The sequence below is a fragment of the Cetorhinus maximus genome, chromosome 12, assembly GCF_964194155.1.
Source record: "Cetorhinus maximus chromosome 12, sCetMax3.hap1.1, whole genome shotgun sequence".
NCBI classification, from domain to species: Eukaryota; Metazoa; Chordata; class Chondrichthyes; order Lamniformes; family Cetorhinidae; genus Cetorhinus; species Cetorhinus maximus.
The window spans coordinates 90,303,320-90,322,450 of record NC_135890.1 but is presented as its reverse complement, the minus strand read 5'-3'; the positions used below and the strand labels follow the sequence as shown (position 1 = coordinate 90,322,450).

The window sequence follows — 19,131 nt, the reverse complement described above, 5'->3', positions numbered from 1 at the left end:
TCACCCATACTAAGTTTTGCAATGAATATTTACCCACGCAGCAATGGTATTTCTATGTTTTGTGTAGTTTACGGGGTAGAAATGCTACTGAAAATCACTGGGCTGGGACCAACTGAATACTTCACATCTGGCTGGAATCTGTGAGTATGGAACAAATACAAATTGGTGTGCAGAATAAATAATTTGTAATCTCATTTTTCGTGGCAAGCACTTACACATCTGTTTCTTAAGGGCTGCTGGAAAAATGGTGTAAAAAAATTAACTTGTATAAGCATGATTTTTAAAAGTTTTGTATACAATGTACACTCAAACGGTTGGTAATATACGTACTCTATTCAAAGCAATACAGTGACGGATTTTCTACAACTATCTCAGGATTATTAGGCTGCTTTGCCTCTTGGGGCAATGTAGCAAATTTGAATGAACGCAGTTACATAGGATGAATCTCTTTATTTCACTCATTGGATCATATTTGGCTCCTCCATGAAGCTATTACCATCACCCTCACCCTTACCGGATGAGAAGTCCAAACTAGCTGCTAACTAATACTACCGGTACCCACCATTTAAAGCTAGTTCAAATAGCGCGTTTTCGTTTTAGCATGGTTTGTAAATAATGGAACTTACCCAAATAACGTTGCCTCCATTTTTGTTTTAGCACGGTCACTGCACATGTGCCAAGAATCATTGTAAATGCACATGCTCAATCTGCTATTTTAAACACACTGCCACTTTGTTCGCAACCTCACCCAACCTAATTGCCTGCCTGCCTTGTGGGGACAGGCAGTCTTGCTGGGCCACAAACTTGCCACCCCAAAATGGCCAGTGCGACGAAGTGCCCAAAATTAACACCCTGGCCAGCGCTGATATTTTCAAGCACCTCCCCCCAATCCCTGTTCCCAGCTCCAGCGATAGGTTCGGGAGGGGAGGGATACAGGCACCTGAAAAATTCGGCCCATAGCGTCAAACAATAGAACATTCAAAATGCACTTAAATACTGGACTGGGTGGTTAGACTGATACCATCTGGCTGAATGCGTTTTCTTATTCTTGAATTTTGGCATGTTGCTAAGAAAGACTACCCTTGTTACTTAATTCTTGTTACTTAGTTCCTTAAATGGTCATAGAACTGAAAAAACAGCTATTCCTCATTTAGCACTCCTAACGTCTTCCTAAAAAATGACGTGCTGAAAAAACCGTGCTAAATGAAAATGACTTTCCCTTAAGCAACCATATAATTAAGTCCCTGACCTGTAATTTTTACATGTTTCCTGCCTTCATGGCAAAAATTTTGCCTTATGACCTTTTTTGCTGAATATCCCAAATATTTGTCACACTTGAGTAAAGAAGCTTTTATTATATGTTATAAATTTACTTTTTTTTAAATTTAAATTTATGGCCAGGATTTTAAGGCCCTCCCACCCGGTAGGCTATTACGGTCCCGTTGAACTGAATGGAGATTTAAATAACTCACCACATCTGCCAGGGGGAGACAGGTGACAGTGAGGCCATAAAATCCTGGCCTGTGTCCCACCTGCCTGATTTACTTTGAAGTAATATTTTGCAATATCTATTCTAATTATTGCTTTATACATCTCAGTTGCCACCAGGAATTTTACGTCCAAATATATATCAGGAGACAGGGAGATATACTTTGAGCATTGGTAGCTAATACCAAACAGCATGCCATTTTGAGAGCTCAATTTGATGATTTTAATGCTGTGCCACAAATAATTGTTTACCTTGACAGTAAATGCTTACTCATAATAAACCAAAAACATCAATTGAGCAATTGTTAGAATGCTGGTGCAGGTTTTTGGTTCTATTTTTAGTTATTACAAAAGCCTTTTTAGGGCATGTCTCAAATATGACTTGAAAACAGACTTCGTAGTATTGCTTTAAAGTTATTTTAAAGTTTGCTGGGTGGCACAGTGTGGGAAGTAGATGTATTTATGTCCCTCTTCCTAACCCACTCTATTGAGCTTCTAATCTATGCAGGAATGTATCTGTCACCTTAGGAAGGTATTGCCAGGTTGCTGTATGTGTCTCCGACAACTGATTCAAGAATGATATTGACCTGGAAGCACAGTTGATTGGCTATATTGACAGTTGAAAGAGGCATATACTCTGGTTAATTAAACATGGGGGAATGGGAAAATTTGGTGACTTGATCATTTTATTTAATTGTTAGTACCTCAAGCCTCAATTTTGCTGCATGTAGCTACAAAAGTTTCAGCCGAGCCGATTTGAAATGCTGACAATTTCAAGGCTGTCAATGTTGTTGCAAGTGTGATCCAGGGTGGTTAGCATGTCTACTCCTGTTTTGTCCCTACCTGATTTGGAATACCTTGCCTCACTGAGATACTTCATGCAACCCGTCAAGGACTGACATAATGTTTCTGACAAAATTAAGCATGTTTGGAGTTAATAGGCAATGCTTGGGACTTCCAAGTGCCACTACTGCTTGGATTAATCTGAATGATGTCAGTGATAAACAGTTTTGTTGGCTCAGCAGTTGATAATTTCCTCTTTTCTGTTGGGTAACATTAAAACATTGTTTACTTTTTTCATGGAATATTAATTGTTCTGTTCTATATCTCGAACACCTCACTCGGCCCCTCCACTGCTCTGTATAGTCAGATTGCTTGTTCAACATCCAATCTGAATGATCTGCAATTTCTTCCACTTAATAAATACTGGGAAGGCTGAAGCCACTCCACACACAACCTCCATATCCTTGCCACCAATTCCATTCCCCTTCCTGGACATTGTCTCTAGTCGATGCAGATTGTTTGCAACCTCAACATCCTATTTGACTCCAGGATTAACTTTCAACTTCATATCCTCTCACAACAAAGACCACCGATTTCCATCTCAGTAATATTACATGTCTCACCCTCATTTTAGCTCAGTTGCTGCTGAAACCCTAATCCATACCTTTTTATCTTTAGACTCGATTTTGAAACGTTGCCCTTGCCGGACTCTTGTCCTTTATCCTTCAGTTCTTCCAACATTTTGCCACTATAGCCCATACTACACCAAGTCCCACTCACCAGTCGCTCCTGTGCTCACTGATGTATATTGGCTGTCAATCCTCCCTTGATTCAGATTTAAATTTCTCACCCTCTGTAAATCTCTATTCCCGTTTCTGTAATTACTGCAGCCTTACAACCCTCCAAAAACTTTAAGTTTCTACAACTCTGTTCTCTTGTTCAACTCCTGCTCCCTTTTCCCCCTCCATTGCTGGCCATGCTTTTAGCTGTCTAGGCCCTGTGCTCTGGAATTTCCTTCATAAACCTCTTGACCTCTGCAGCCCTCTCTTCCTTTCAGATCCTTATTAAAATACACATCTAACTAAGCTTTTGGTCACTCTTCCTAACATTTTCTTCATTGATTTGGCATTGATATTTGACTGATTACACTTCTTACAAGTGTCTTGGGATGTTTTTCTATGTAAAAGTGCAAGTTGCTGTACTAAAAACCTTTTAAGTTTCAAGGCAAAAAAAATATGTATGAGAGAGAGAAATGTTTTTGATCAAAAATCAAACTCAACGCTTTTGCCACCAAGACAGTTCTCTGACCTCTGACTCTACCTTATTTTCTTACTTAAAGACCTACCTTGCTATCTCAATTCTTTCCTCCATTTGCCCTAATAACGCCTTGGTGTTTAGTTTTGCTTTTTAACACTTCTGTGAAGCACCTTGAGACATTCTATTATGTTAAAATCACCATATAAATATAAGATTTTTGTGAAATATTTAGGTCTGCAATGATGACAAGAATGTCTGCTAGAAAAAGACTCCGTGCTACACTGTACCTGTGTGACACATTATCTAAGACATTCTGGTTCAAAATAACACCCGCTTTTTGGACAATCTACATTACGTTGTTGCAAATTTCTATCATTTCTTCTCCCTGGTCCCTTTTCTTGGCATTTACAAGAAAATCAATCTATGCTTCCATTGGACACGGGCAAAGTTTAGAAGGAATAATATATTTCAAAATCTTTTAATCATAATTTCCTTACAAAAATGTCAGCATTAATAATTTTAGAATATGTGATTGTAACACATTTAAAAAAGAAGTGGACCCTAGAAAACTTTAACTTTGCTAAAAGCATCGGGTTCAAATTTGCTTTTATAATATTGACTGCACTGTAGGGTTTTTTGCATATGTGTGTGTGCATCCTTTATATGTAAAATATAGCCAGGTGGTCTGTGCTATTATGTACAATGCAAGCAACAAGAGATACCTTCATATTTTAGGTTTGATTTCCTGGTCACCATACTTGCATTCGTTGGAATAGTGGTCTTAGCTTTTGATATGGAACCATTCTACTTCATTGTCATCTTGAGGCCACTTCAGCTGCTAAGGTTAGTAACCAATTTTTTGCTCAGTATTTATCTCTTTCAGATAGGCAATTATGCTTAATTTACAAACTTTAACTCCATTCTGAGCAAATATATTTAGCTCATGTTTCTGCTATTTATGCATTTACTTTTTTTTGCTATGACCTTGTTTTTGAGTTCTTATTTTGCCTGGGAAAATAGACATACATTTACAATTGAAATTGGGAACACTATTTACACAACCAAACAAAATACAAACAAAAAAATTCTAATTTTATTCATATGTATATTCAATAGAAGTGTTAAACTGGCTGTTATTTTTAAAGTTGTTTTATTCAAAAATTAACATTTACTATGACTTAAGTAGAATAGAGGTTCAGCATTCCCTCAACTGGGGTAGGCTTTCCACCTACAGCCCTCAAACGTGTCCGGCCCATCTCCCGCGCATCCGCCCTCATACCTTCCTCTCCCTCCCAGAACCATGATAGGGTCCCCCTTGTCCTCACTTATCACCACACCAGCCTCCGCGTTCAAAGGATCATCCTCCGCCATTTCCGCCAACTCCTGCATGATGCCACCACCAAACACATCTTCCCTTCACCCCCTGGCGGCTTTCCGCAGGGATCGTTCCCTCTGGGACACCATGGTCCACTCCTCCATCACCCCCTACACCTCAACCCTCTTCCACGTCACCTTCCCATGCAGCACCTGCCCCTTTACTTCCCCCCTCCTCACCGTCCAAGGGCCTAAACACTCCTTTCAAGTGAAGCAGTGCTTCACTTGCACTTCCCTCAATTTAGTCTACTGCATTCGCTGCTCCCAATGTGGTCTCCTCTACATTGGAGAGACCAAACGCAGACTGAGTGACCACTTTGCGGAACACCTTCCTTCGGTCTGTCCGCAAGCATGACCCAGACCTCCCTGTCAGTTGCCATTTCAACACACCACCCTGCTCTCATGCCCACATGTCCATCCTTGGCCTGCTGCAATGTCCTAGTGAAGTTCAACGCAAACTGGAGGAACAGCACCTCATCTTCCGACTAGGCACTTTACAGTCTTCCGGACTTAATGTTGAGTTCAACAATTTCAGATCATGAACTCTCTCTTCCATTCCCACACCCTTTCTGATCCCCCTTTTTCCAATAATTTATAACTTTTTTACAAATATATTTTTCTTTTCCCTCCTATTTTAAAATTTATTTCGATCTATTGTTTCATCTCCACCTTTTAGCCCATTTCGATCACTTCCCCCCCACCCCACCCCCACTAGGGCCATCTACCACTAGCTTGTCCTGCTTACTACCCTTAATGTCCCCATTAGCACATCCTTTAGATAATACCACCACCATCAACACCCCTTTGTCCTTTTGTCTATGACTTCTTTGGCAGTCTCTTCTTGGCCTCCTCCTATCACTAGCCCCCTATTGAACTCTACCTGTCCCACCCCCCTCTACCAGCTTATATTTCATCTCATTTCTATATGTCTCAGTTCTGATGTAGGGTCATATGGACTCGAAACATCAACTTTATCCCTCTCCACAGATGCTGTCAGACCTGCTGAGTTTTTCTAGGTATTTTTGTTTTTGTTCTAGATCGCCAACATTCACAGTATTTTGCTTTTATCTTAGATTTTTAACTTGCTACCTATGCGTAAAACAGGGGTTATGGATCAGCAAACTGTTGTAGAAGCCACCCAATATTCATTTTCACAATGGATATGAATATCTAGTGGCTTCTGGAATGTGCAGCTGCGCCAGAAAGCCAATTAAACACTCTTGTGGCAAGTTGATAATATAGCCCTAGTGGTTGAAATTGTGATGTAAGATCATATCACCTGGAGTAATACAAAAATTACCATTTTATTCTGTAGTATTGCTTTCACATATTAGGAGTCTAAGTGGCTAAATGATCTTAACTCCAATTTCCAGATTGTTTAAGATTAAGCGGAGATACAGAGATGTTCTGGACACGATGTTTGAATTACTTCCCCGAATGGCCAGGTATAGTCCATGACTTTATATAATTTTTAATATGTAAGGCAGTGTTTCTTCTATGAAGTAATTTTTTTCCTTCCCTGCCTTCCAGTTTAGGGCTGACACTCATGATTTTCTACTACTCGTTCGCAATTGTAGGAATGGAGTTTTTTGGTGATGTTCTCTATCCTAACTGTTGCAAGTAAGTGTTTCCATGGGATTAAAAAAAAATAACTGTAACCTATGTAGATTTTCTGTGCAACACAAGAATTTGGTCACAGAGTATCACAACTCCTCAGCTCCTCTTGTTACACTCCCAATAGAGACTGATAACTTTTTAAAAGAAATGAATCCCCATGACACCAATGGGAAGAAAACCAATGAACAAGATTTCACTTTTTAAAGCTTTTGCAGTCGCGAACAAACCAGAATCAGCATAATTTAAACATTAATTGGCAGGTGAAGGATATATCAAATAAAGAGGTAAATTTCACTTTAAATAGTCAATACAACAAAAGTACGTTTACAAAAGTACAAGCACTAACCCCTCAGCATATATGGCATGAAAAACAGCCCTGTGTATTACCCAGATGGAGATTTAATTCTTTTACTCATACAGGAGGTAGGCTCGAAGTCCCTTCATACAGCAGTTTCACAGCACCTGCCTTTCACAGCACACCCCACCATCCCCCCAAATCCAGACCCCCCAACAAAGGCATGTTTTTCCCAGCCTCACTTTTTGGCTCTTGGAAACCCACCTTTTTAGTCTGCTTTTTAGCTGCCACGACTTCCCAGCTTAGCTACCTTACACCTCAGCATCATAGTCCTTGTCCTATTTTGAGAGACTTCTCCCTGCTTCTTCACCAGGATCTGTGCCTGCGTCTTTGTATTATGCAATATTGTTTTACTCCTGTAGAAACTAGCTGTAATTTGTCATCCCCATGAGCTGCCTATTTACCCTTTGCTTCAGCTCCATAGCAACCTAGATCACATGAGCACTTCTTAGAAGTCTAAGGGACACATTGCCAGAATTATCTTAGTTTCACTTCGGACCTAAAGGGATCTTCCCAAAAGAAAATACAGGGTTTTCCCCAAAACACAAGAGTAATCACACACTCCCTCAGAATATGACCCAATTCTTTGTTTACAGTAACAGCATGGTAGCAGATTTTTATCGCTGGGAAAATCGGACCATTGGTGACAGAACTGTGATACAGGGATACTACTCTCTCAATAACTTTAATAACATCCTTAACAGTTTTGGTGAGTAAAGTTTAGATGTTATTTTACTTAGTTCAGCATGCAGTAAATGTTCTGAAAATAATCATCTTTTTTTTCTCTTTTACAGTAACTTTGTTTGAGTTGACTGTTGTAAACAATTGGTATATAATCATGGTGAGATTTTTTGAGATTAATCATATTCTCGAAAGATAAAGTCTATTCCACTGAATTACTCCTTAACTGTAAATGTTTATAAGAGACCTAGCTATATCTCTCTCTCCACAGGAAGGCGTGGTATCTCAGACTACAAACTGGAGTCGCCTTTACTTTATGACTTTCTACATTGTAACTATGGTAAGTAAAGGTACCTACAGTTGTTTCATTATTCCTCAATATTGCAGCATAACAGAATATATCATTTATAACTATAAAACTGTTCACTAATGAACAATAATAAAGATGTGAATTTATTATATTCGTTAAGGATTATTCAGGTTAAGGAAAAACAATCAATCTTAATAAAAACAGAAAATGCTAGAAATACTCAGGTCAGATAGCACCTGTGGGGTGAGAAACAGAGTCAACGTTTCAGGTCTGTGACCTTTCATCAGAACTGGGAAAAGTTGGAAATATAATAGGTTTTGGGCAAATGAAAGGGTGGCGGGTGGGAAGAAGAGTAGAGGAGATCTGAGATAGGGTGGAAGACAGGAGAGATTAAATTACTTTAAAGGAATTGTTCATTCGACTGATTCCTGGGATGAAGGGGTTATCTTATGAGGAAAGGTTGGACAGGTAAGGCCTACATCCATTGGATAGTGGAGGCAGAGGCATTAAATATTTTTAAGACTTGGATAGACTCTTGATTGACAAGGGAGACGAAGGTTATAGAGAGCAGATAGGAAAGTAATATTGAGGCCACAAGTAGATCAGCCATATTCTTATCAAATGGCGGAGCAAGCTCAAGTAGCCAAATGTCCTACTCCCTCTAATTCATATGTTCCTATCTGTGTGATGTTCATATCAATGGGCAGGATTTTGCCCTTGGCAGGGGTGCTCGGCGGGGGCGGTCGGGAAGCCGACCGCCACCCGCGATCGGCTCGGCACCGCGATTTCACGTGGGCGGGCCAATTAAAGCTCACCCAGCGTGGAACGTGAGCAGCGGCGCTCAGCGCTGCCTGTGCGAGTTGGGGGAGGAGGGCGAGCAGTCTAGAGCGAACTTTGCGCATGTGTGCAAAAAAGTGCTTGAGTCTCCCTGAGGCTATGCTGCACGTCGACAGGCAGCATTAATTTGAATTTAATTCACTTTTTAATGACCTTGATAGGCCTTTTAATTGTCGGCGCGCGCACAGCCAACTCCAGCACACGCCTGCCAAATGAAATATCGCACGTCATGTTACCCTCAGGCGTGTCGGGTGCGTGCCCGCACGCCAAGCGTAATATTCTGCCCTGTGTGTGTATGTATGACAAAAAATTTCATGGTGCTAGGCCAAAAGGAAAGGTATTGGAGCAAGTATAGAAACAAAAGCCTGGAGGAGGTGGGAATGGCAGAATCCTGAATAGTTGCCACTTGAACACAAAGTAAAGGAAATAAGAAAGAAACGTGAGAAAAAAAACAAACCAACAAAGAAACACAAAACACAATGGGGATAGATCTAAAATTGTGAACTTATTGTTGAGTCCAAAAGGCTGTAAAGTGCTGAGTCAAACGATGAGGTACTGGTCCTCAGTCTTGTAGTGAGCTTCATTGGAGCAGGCCAGGAACAGAGAGGTCAGAGTGGGAGCAGTGCAAAGAATTAAAATGACAGGCAGCTGGAAGCTTGAGATCATGCTTGCGGACTGAATGGAGGTGTTCTGCAAAGTGGTCATTCTGTCTGCTTTCAGTCTCCCCAACGTAGAGGAGACCAAACCATGAGCAGCGAATGCAGTATACTAAATTGAAAGAAGTATAAGTAAATCATCATTTCACTTGGAAGGCGTGTATGAGGCCTTGGATGGTGAGAAGGAAGGAGCTAAAAGGGTGGGTGTCGCATCATGTGCAAATGCATGGAAAGGTGCCATAAGTCAGTGCTCCCATTCAATATGCTGACAAGGAGATGGGATCCTTTTTTGTTCCTGGCATTTTATTCCCCAAGTGGAAACTGGATATTCAGTAACTTAGATTATTAATACAGCTGAGTATTTGGTAAGATGCAGCTTCAGAGCTCCTGAAATGAAGCCTTTTGAAAGAGAAGGCCACATAACTCACGCCCAAATTGTAATTGTTCTTACAGATGCATCTTGTATGTACAGAATCTTACCTACCTAAGGAGTTTCATCGGGGATTAAATATTTGATTATTAGCACTAAAGGTTGGCATATTCCTCTTATGGGAAACAGTGACATAGTGATAATGTCACTGGATAAGTAGTCCAGAGGCCCAGGCTAATGCTGTGGGGACTTAGGTTCACATCACACCACTGCCGTTGGTATAATTTAAATTCAATTAACAAAATCCAGAATGTAAAGCTAGTCTCAGTAATTATGACCATTCAACCATCATTGATTGTTGTAAAAACCTCCCATCTGGTTCACTAATGTCCTTCAGGGAAGGAAAACTGGCATCCTTACCCGGTCTGGCCTACATGTAACTTCAGACTCTCAGCAATGTGGTTGACTCTTAACTACATTCTGAAATGACCTAGCAAGCCACTCAGTTCAAGGACAGTTAGAGATGGGCAACAAATGCTGCCTTGCCAACAATGCTCAGATCCCATGAAAAGAATACAAAAATGAAATGAGGACACAAAGGGTGTGAATCACTCAGGTGTAGCCCTACCGACTGATGTGACATTGGACTTCCTAATTTGGATCATACAGGTCCATTGAACAAATTCATGCATCACTCTACAAAGATCAGGTGTTGAACTGCAGTTTGGATCAGACGCCAGTGTCATTTAAAGGGCCAGGCACCCAAATCGAAAGTGAAGTAATCTTGAAGGTTGTCTGCACATTATGTGCAACCAGGAGTTTGAAGACTGAAGGAGTTTTAAGGGTTAATTTCTCTCTAAAGCCATTTTTTATTTAATTTAGCAATTAACTAAAAATGACTTTAAGAGGTGAGTTAAGTTTATTACAATCTTAAAACAGGGATATACAAGCTCTCTGAGAGCAGCTGTAGCTAGTTAATTAGGTAGCTAGCTTAAACTTGTTTCTGTGCTTTAGCAGAGCTTGACTCATTTGTTTTTCAGAAAGTATAAATACAGGGGTTTCTCTGTGCTGTTTGCCTGCACTGAGTGCTGCTTGAGTGCACGGTATCAAGCTTGGAATTTGATGAGTGAGTGGGGAGTTAGGTGAAATGGGGAACTATAAATTAATTAAGAAAAATAAATTTAATTAACATAATAAAGATGGCTGGACAAGTGATGTGTCATGGTTGCAGCATGTGGGGGCTTCTGGGTGCCAATGCAATCCATGGAACTACATCTGTAGTAAGTGTCTGTGGCTTGGGGAGCTTTGGCTCAGAGTTAGTGAGCTGGAACCTGAGCTGCAGACATTACAATACATCAGGGAGGGAGAAAGTTACCTGAACACTTTGTTCCAGAAGGTAGTCACACCCCTTAGGTTAGTGTTATCTGATTTGGTCAGTGGTCAGAGACAGGAGGGTGTGACTGCGCAACAGGCAGGAAAAGAAGGTAGGAGTGGAGGAGCCTGAGCCTTTGCAATTGAGCAACAAGTTTGAGGTTCTTGCAGCTTGTATGGACGAGAGCGAAGGCTGCAGTGTGGAAGAACAGGCTGACAATGGCACCATGGTACAGGAAGCCATTCAAGTGGGGGGAATTAAAAGGGATGTAGTGGTAATAGGGGCCAATATAGTCACGGGTATAGATACTGTTCTCTGCTTCTGAGAGCAAGAATCCAGAAGGCTGTGTTGTCGGCCCATTGCCAGAGTTTGGGATGACTGCTCAGGGCCGGAGAGAAACTTGCAGTGGAAGGGGGAGGGTCCAGTTGTCGCGGTCCACGGACATAGGTAGAACTAGGAAAGAGGTTCTGTATAGAAAGTATGAGGAGCTAGACACTAAATTAAAAAGCAGAACCTCTGGGTTATTACCTGAGCCACATGCAAATTGGCATAGGGTAAATAAATTTAAAGAGATGAATGCGTGGCTCAATGACTGGTACGGGGGAAGTGGGTTCCTGTTTGTGAGGTTCTGACATATTACGATAGACGGACTTCACCTGAACCATGCTGGGGCCGGTATGATAGTGAGTCTTATAACTAGTGACGTAGAGAGCGCTTTAAACTAAATAAAGGGGGGAAGGGATCATGTAGGGGAAGATGGAGTAAATTAAAAGGAAATGACAAGGCAATAGATCAAGTTAGCAATAAAGGTAATGATAATCAGAGTATGGCAGCAAGGGACAGTTATTGCAAACTTGAGTGTGCCAGCGGATAGAGCCAGAGCTTACAAAAATGGCAAAAAAAAGCTGCTTTAAGGACTCTGTATCTGAATGCCTGAAACATTCACAATAAAACTGATGAATTGTCAGCTCAAATAGAAATTCATATATATGACCTGATAGCCATTACAGAAACATGGCTACAAGTAAACCATAGCTGGGACCTAAATCTCCCAAGGATATGCGACATTCAGGAAGGATAGGAAGCTGGGAGAAGGTGGTGGGTAGCTCTGTTAATTAAAGAGGGCATCAGTACTATAGTGGGATATAACCTTAATTGTAAAGGTCAAGGCATAGAATCAGTTTGGGTGTGTCGGAGATTAATCACACCAAGGCATCATTTAGTACTTAGAAACCCCATTTATTACTTGTACACAAGGGAGACAACACAATGAGAGCTATTGTACCGTCTCATAGTAGAATACACGCAGACCTGTTAAAAGCATTTTTACAGCCAATCAGTAAATTTTGCACAAACCTATCTGCTTATTTGCATAAGTTAATTGACCAATCCATATAGTAGTAAATTTTTGTTCCCAGCACAACAGATGTTGCACTTTCGCAAATGCTTATCACGATCCCGATTTACATTCGGCCTAAGAAAGAACAAAATGGAATGTCTCAGGGCTCATCCTACAACTGTGGTCAGACAAGATGGTATTGTTCTCAAGGTTGCAGTATTTTTCTCTCAGGCCTAGGCATATAATTCAATTTCCCCATTAACCCTTTTAGCACTTAATGGGTTCCCTATAGTTGCCTAGGTCACCACAAGTGGAACTAAGAAACATAAAGGGTCAGAAAACATTGGGGGGAGTTCTTTATAGGTCATCAAAAAGCAATGGTAATATAAATCATGGTACATATCAGGAAATTAGAGGTGCGTGTAACAAGGGTAATACAGTAATCATGGGGCATTTCAATCTACTGGGTAAACCTAATTAGTACTAAATATTGTGGAGGACAAATTCATGGAATGTATACAAGATAGTTTTCTCAAACAGTATGTCAAGGAAGCAAATGGAGAATGGGCTACTTTAGATCTAGTATTATGCAATGAAAAAGGGCTAATTAATAATCTTGTTATAAAGGAGCCTTTGGAAAGAGTAACCATAATACGATAGAATTTTACATTATGTTTGAAAGTAATGTGGTTCAATCACAGACTAGGGTCTTAAATCTAAACAAAGGAAACTGAGGGTATGAGGGGCAAATTGGCTATGGTCAATTGGGAAACTATCTTAAAAGGTACGAGGGTAGATAGGCTATAGCTAACATTTAAAGAACTAATACATATAGAAATTTTCTCCCCATCGAGGGGGTTGGGTGGGAGCAGGCGTGGGCGGGCACACAGCCAATCACCGCCTGTGATCAGTTGGGTGCTGCCATTTTACGTGGGCGGGCCAATTAAGGCCCGCCCAACGTGGCGAGCGCCCAGAAGCGCTGAGCAGGGCAAGTCGGCTAAGTTGGGGAGTCGCATGCGCGCGAAAGAGTGCAGAAATCTTCAAGGCACAGGGCTTCCTCAGGAAGATTAGTTTAAGTTCCGAAAATTTTAATCAAGAAAAAAAATTTAAGACAGGTACCCTCATGTGAAAGTACCTTTGTGACATGAGCTGGGACATGTCTATGAATGTTATTAAAAATTTTTATAAAACTTTAAACACCATCATGAAATCTTATCCTGTCCGTGGATGAAGTTTCATGATAAATGCGAAGGCCGCCTGGTCTCTTTGCCTACCCGCCAACCTTAAGGCAGGACAGGCAGCTCAGTTTATTGTTTTAATTGATATTTAAATGGCCTTAATAGGCTTTTGACAGTTTGGCGGGTGCACAGCCAACTCCGGTGCGCACCCGCTGAACTGAAAATCTGAATGACGCGCGGTGACGTTGGGACGCATGCCCGACGTCATCGTGCGTTATTTCACGCATCAGCAAGCGGGCCCCCCGCTCGCCGAGCCAAAGATTCTGGCCATAAGTTACACAAAAATACATTCCTTTTAATGCATAAAAACCCAGCAAGGAAAGTGTTCCAACCACGGCTAACGAAAGAGATCAAGGGTTGCATTAGATCAAAGGAAGAGGTGTATAAAGTTGCCAAAAATATGGTAAGCCTGAGAATTGGGAGCATTTTAGAATTCTGCAAAGGAGGACCAAGAGAAAGATTAAGAAAAGGATAATAGAATATGAGAGTAAACTAGCGAGAAACATGAAATGGACTATAGAAGCTTCACAGGTATGTAAAAGTAAAAGATTGACAAAAACAAATGTAGGCCTGTTACAGGTGGAATCAGGACAATTTATAATCGGGATTAAAGAAACGGCAGAGAAACTAAACAAATACTTGGGCCGGGATTTCCGTGCCTGCTGGCGTTGGGCGTGTTTGGTGGCATGAGCAGACAATATGGCGAGAAGGCCAAAAATCATTTTCACAATGTCATGAAATCAGTTTGCAATTATCTGCTCTGCCTGTCAATGGCAGGTCGCGTTTCCTGCCATCAGATGTTGGGAACCTCAATGTAATACATATTAGTATAAGGCCAGCCCACTGGAATAGTCCCCCCACTTCCCCACTGGATCATCCGCCCATCACACCAATGTGTTTCACAATGGCATATAAAAGGCATGCACTTAGCAGGCTGCCCTTTGAAGGTAACTCTGAGATGAATACACAGTAACGTTGTGGAATGCTCGCCCGGGTCACCTGTTGGACTTCAAGGTTCAGGTGCATTGGGGGAGGGGGGGGTTGCAAGGCTGCCCTGTGGCTGAGGCGCATTGGTGGGGGCGGTGGGGGTGGCAAGGGCTGCCCTGCAGTCGTAGGTAGTGCACAAGCATGTGTGGGGGTGAGTGGGTGAGGGACGTGGCCACGCATTAGGGAAACCTTGTATAAAGTGACTGTTGCTCTGCAGCTGAGACAATTCAGGTGCAGCCACATTGATATAGCTGGCCATGGAGCAGTCATTAGTGGAGGCGCTCACAGTCCCTTGCGATGTCATCATCCCGATTTGGACCAGTCTCCCTCATGGTTCAAGCTAAAGTGCAGCCTTTCAGCGCAGGTTGGGACAATGCCTGCGCCTGAGATGAGAACGCAGCATGCAGTCCAATGGGCAAAGCTGCCGCCAATCAGTTGGGTGGTGTGGGGCAGAGGTGGTTGAGGTCTTGGGCAGTCATTGCAGCGCACTAATCTCTGGCCATCCAAATGGTGGCCAGCACTCTCCAAGATGGGTTAAGGGGCTTTTAGACGTAACCAAGACAGGTTCTTAGTACACCCATACTCACCCACATGTCTCTCGCTCTCATCCTGCAAGAGGAGTACATCAGGATCATGGAGCCTGGTGACCTAGTAGTATGCCTTGTGGCTTACAGAGAGTGAAGACGACAGAGAAGAGAGCGACTGAGGCGCCTGGCAGCACAGAGGGAGGAGCGGCACCCTCTGAAAGAAGGGGTGGCTGGGGGTCCTGCACAAGCCACCTAAGAGCCACAGTGAGCCATCGCTGGTCGGCGCCTAGCTAGACCCAGGGTCTATACACGCTACCTTTCATTCCTGCAGATGACCGAGAACCAGTGTCACCAAAAACTGTGCCTGTCTATGAAACTGGTCAGTCACATCTGCAAGCTACTGCAGGATTTGGTGCCATGGGAACGTGGAGGGCATCCACTGCCAGTGGCTGTGAAAGTGACTGCGGTGCTCAATTTCTATGCCAGTGGCTCCCTTCAGGGCTCCACAGGTGACCTCTGTGAGATCTCACAAGCCTCCACCCACAAATGCATCCATGAGATCACGGATGCCATCTTCATGAGGGCACACAATTTTGTGCATTTCGCCGGGGACCAGCCATGATGCAAGAGCGATTGGATTTGCCCAGATCTCTCTTTTCCCACAGGTGCAGGGTGCCATCAGCTGCACTCACGTGGTACTCTGATCTCTGTCGCAACACGCGGTCAGCTATGTCAACCGCAAGAAATTCCATGTGCTGAACGTGCAGCTGATGTGCGACCACAACAAACGCATCCTGCGCACAGTTTCCAGGGAGTGTGCACAACTCCTACATTCTCAGTCGGTCACAGATCCCTGGAGTCTTCCAGGGTCCACAGAAGCTGCAGGGATGGCTCCTTGGGGACAAGGGCTGCCCGCAGAGGACGTGGCTGATGACACCTGTGCGCTGGCCTCAGACTGCAGCAAAGCGAAGGTATAATGAGGATCATGCTGCAACTCACAACTTAATGGCGCAGACCACCGGGATGCTAAAAATGAGGTTCCGGTGCCTGGACTGGTCTGCTGGAGCCCTGCAATATAGTCCACAGAGGATGCCATGCATCATCGTCATCTGCTGCGCCTTTTACAACCTGGCGCTGCAACAAGGAGAGGAGCTGGCTGAAGAGGAGCTGGAGGTTTCCAATGGGGATGAGGGTGAGGAGGTCCTCGAAGGCGACAATGACGGGGATGAGGCCCTTGCACTGGCCATACGAGGCAGGTGCGCTTGGGAGGCCTTCATTGCTGCTCGAGGAGCATGTGGAGGCTGTCGACAACATGCAGTGAGGAGATGCCATAGATCCTCACATTGCATCTATGAATGTTTGACTCCAGACTGGCTTATGGCATTGCATATACCCTCTCTGATAATTCTCCTGTCGTGGAGACGCCGTAGAGGCCCTAATACTCACTCGGTTGCAGGAGGATGATGACGATGTGGTGAGGACACGCCATAGATCTTCACGTAGCCTCTGAGAATGTCTAACTCCTGTCTGGCCGAGGGAAGGTCGCTTGCGCTCTGTAATCAGGGCCATCTCATAGAGACACAACCATGAAACTTTAAAAGCATCTGATCCTTTGTCCGCCTTCAGCACCTGAACCCTCCAGGAACACAGCATCACTGGTCATTTGCTGAAGAGATGGGGGCCAGCACCATCTTTAAGGTGCTGAGAGTGCAAAGAGAGAATGACAGTACTCTGTGACTCCTGTCCACAACATTCTGGCAGCAATGACAAACACCGTCAAGATGCAGGCATCAGTAATGTGTCCAGGGAGTGAGAGGACGGACCATCGCTTGGTCTGAAGGCTGCACAAAGCACAGGGAAGAGGCCCTGGACTGAGACATCTGTCTTTATCTTGTGCAGAAAGGTTTCACACTTGAGTGTCATGAACACTACTCATCAGAACAAAGAGCCATAGGCAGGAATACATTCTTGGGAGTTTATTGACAATAGTGAACAGTATGTACAAGTGACTAACACTCGTGCCCAGGCTGTGCAACATCTTAACTTTCCTAACCCTCCTGCTTCATCTTGGTGCTCCCCAGCCATCCACAGTAGAGGTGGAGACAGCCTGCTGACTGCTACGCCCTGTCTGTGATGACCTTAGCGGGTGTCCTCTTCAGGGCCAAGACCTGGAGGGCCCCGGCCTGCTTTTGGGGGCTTGCTGTGTGGTAGTGGCACCCTTCTCGAGCTGTGGAGCTGGAGCTGCTGAGGTCACAGGAAGAGGGGATTCGAATGGGCCGGACACTCCCTGAGTCACCTGGATGGAAGCCCCAAGGTGTACACCTGCTGATCCTCATCCCTATGGGTACCCGAGGGCCCCTGGCTGACTCCTTGAGCAGAAAGGGTAGCTGGAGTGAGATCGAGCTTCCCTGCACCCCTTGTGCCTGCACACTGTTGGAGGCCAACTGTGGCGTCAACGATGGAGTTGGGCCCACGCAACAGTACAGGAGCGACGTCCTGGACCAAGGACTCCATGGTGGCCGCCATCCTACCAGTGTTGACCTCGGTTCAATGGCATGCCGGCGCTATCGCCTCAGCCTGAAGGCGGAAAGACTCCTCCATCATGCCTTGCAATCTGAGGAGTGCAGCTGATATCAATTCCTGATGTTTCCAAGCTTGCCTTTGTAGCTCCAGCAACTGTGACATGACCATGTTCAGAGGCTCGTCATCTGACTCCGACTCAGCAAATATCTGGCCTCCAGCATTTGTCTGAGTGCCGGACATCTGGGAAGTCCCTGTTGCTCCCTGCTGTGGATCAGACAGTGCGATGTGCTCACAAGATTGTGATCCCAAGGCTACTGTAAAGCTAGGTCTCACCGAGGTGTATGTCTCTACGCTGGTGGAGGGTGTGGGTGAGCGCTGTGACAGAACTTCAAGGAGGGTGTCTCCATATTCCTTTTCAAAGGTTTCCTCAGGGCTTGATTGGAGGCCCTGGGTCGTGGACTCCGTCTGCTATTTCCCAGATGTGTCTGCAAAAGCAAGGGGAGATAATTAGTGCAGAACAGTGGCCTGTGAAACAGGACACACTTGTCACAGCATGGCTGTATGATGGATGTTGCACTGCTACCTCTGCAGCTGCAAATGGCTGCAGAGCTGGCACTGTGGAAGAGCACTAAGACAGGCAAAGGCACACAGAAGACAGGCACTAAGGGAATACACCAGGATCATTGGTTGGCATTTGCATGAAATATTGGATATTTTGATTTTCAAAGTTGGTTTCATGGTGGCTTTTATCTCACATTTGTGACCAAGAGGAAGTTGTGGTTGCGTGTTACAGAGGAAAGGTAAGATGTGAGACTGTTGTTGAACGTAAGATTGTCATTGCGTGCACTGATACCACAGTCGAATGAACTAAACATAGGAATTGTTGGTAGCCTCCTCCTTCCTCTTCCTCTTCTTCCTTCTCAGCTGTTCTCCATATATCTGGTGGCAAGAATTGTGCCCTCATGATGGTGAGGTTGTGCAGGATGCAACAGACCAAGGTATATCATGACATATGGTCTGATGTGACTGCAGGTCTTCTCCAGGCAGCAGAACATTGCCTAAGCATGCCCAATGGTTTGCTCATCTCATTTGGCAGATATAGCTCTTGTTATAGGCACATGTGCATGAGTTGCACACCAGAATCATGAGCCAGAGGTGATCAGAAAGCTCATGTCGCCCAATAGCCACTCTGGAATGTTGTGATGGCTCAAATGTTGATAGTGAGTAACTCGCTCAGTATAAAGGCATCATGAACACATCCAAGATATCAGACATTGACCTGCATGATATACTGAGTATGGTTGCACACCAGCTAGACATTGAGAGAATGGATCCCCTTGCAGTTGTTGCATATCTCTGAGTGTTAATGTGGCACCCACAATGCAATGTATGTGCAGCCATTGGCACCCTGCACTAG

General features: G+C 43.8%; 1 protein-coding gene across 3 annotated transcripts in view; it reads left to right on the top strand.

Moving 5' to 3' along the window:
* The window catches only part of tpcn1 (two pore segment channel 1), a 129,107-nt gene that overhangs the window by 98,911 nt on the left and 11,065 nt on the right, over window positions 1-19,131 (top strand). For all 3 annotated transcript variants that reach the window (XM_078554065.1, XM_078554064.1, XM_078554063.1), the window contains 7 exons: window positions 68-140; window positions 4,264-4,371; window positions 6,276-6,347; window positions 6,433-6,522; window positions 7,471-7,583; window positions 7,669-7,715; window positions 7,827-7,895. In XM_078554065.1, coding sequence (XP_078410191.1) covers window positions 68-140; window positions 4,264-4,371; window positions 6,276-6,347; window positions 6,433-6,522; window positions 7,471-7,583; window positions 7,669-7,715; window positions 7,827-7,895 — 572 coding nt within the window. The remainder of the gene's footprint in view (window positions 1-67; window positions 141-4,263; window positions 4,372-6,275; window positions 6,348-6,432; window positions 6,523-7,470; window positions 7,584-7,668; window positions 7,716-7,826; window positions 7,896-19,131) is intronic.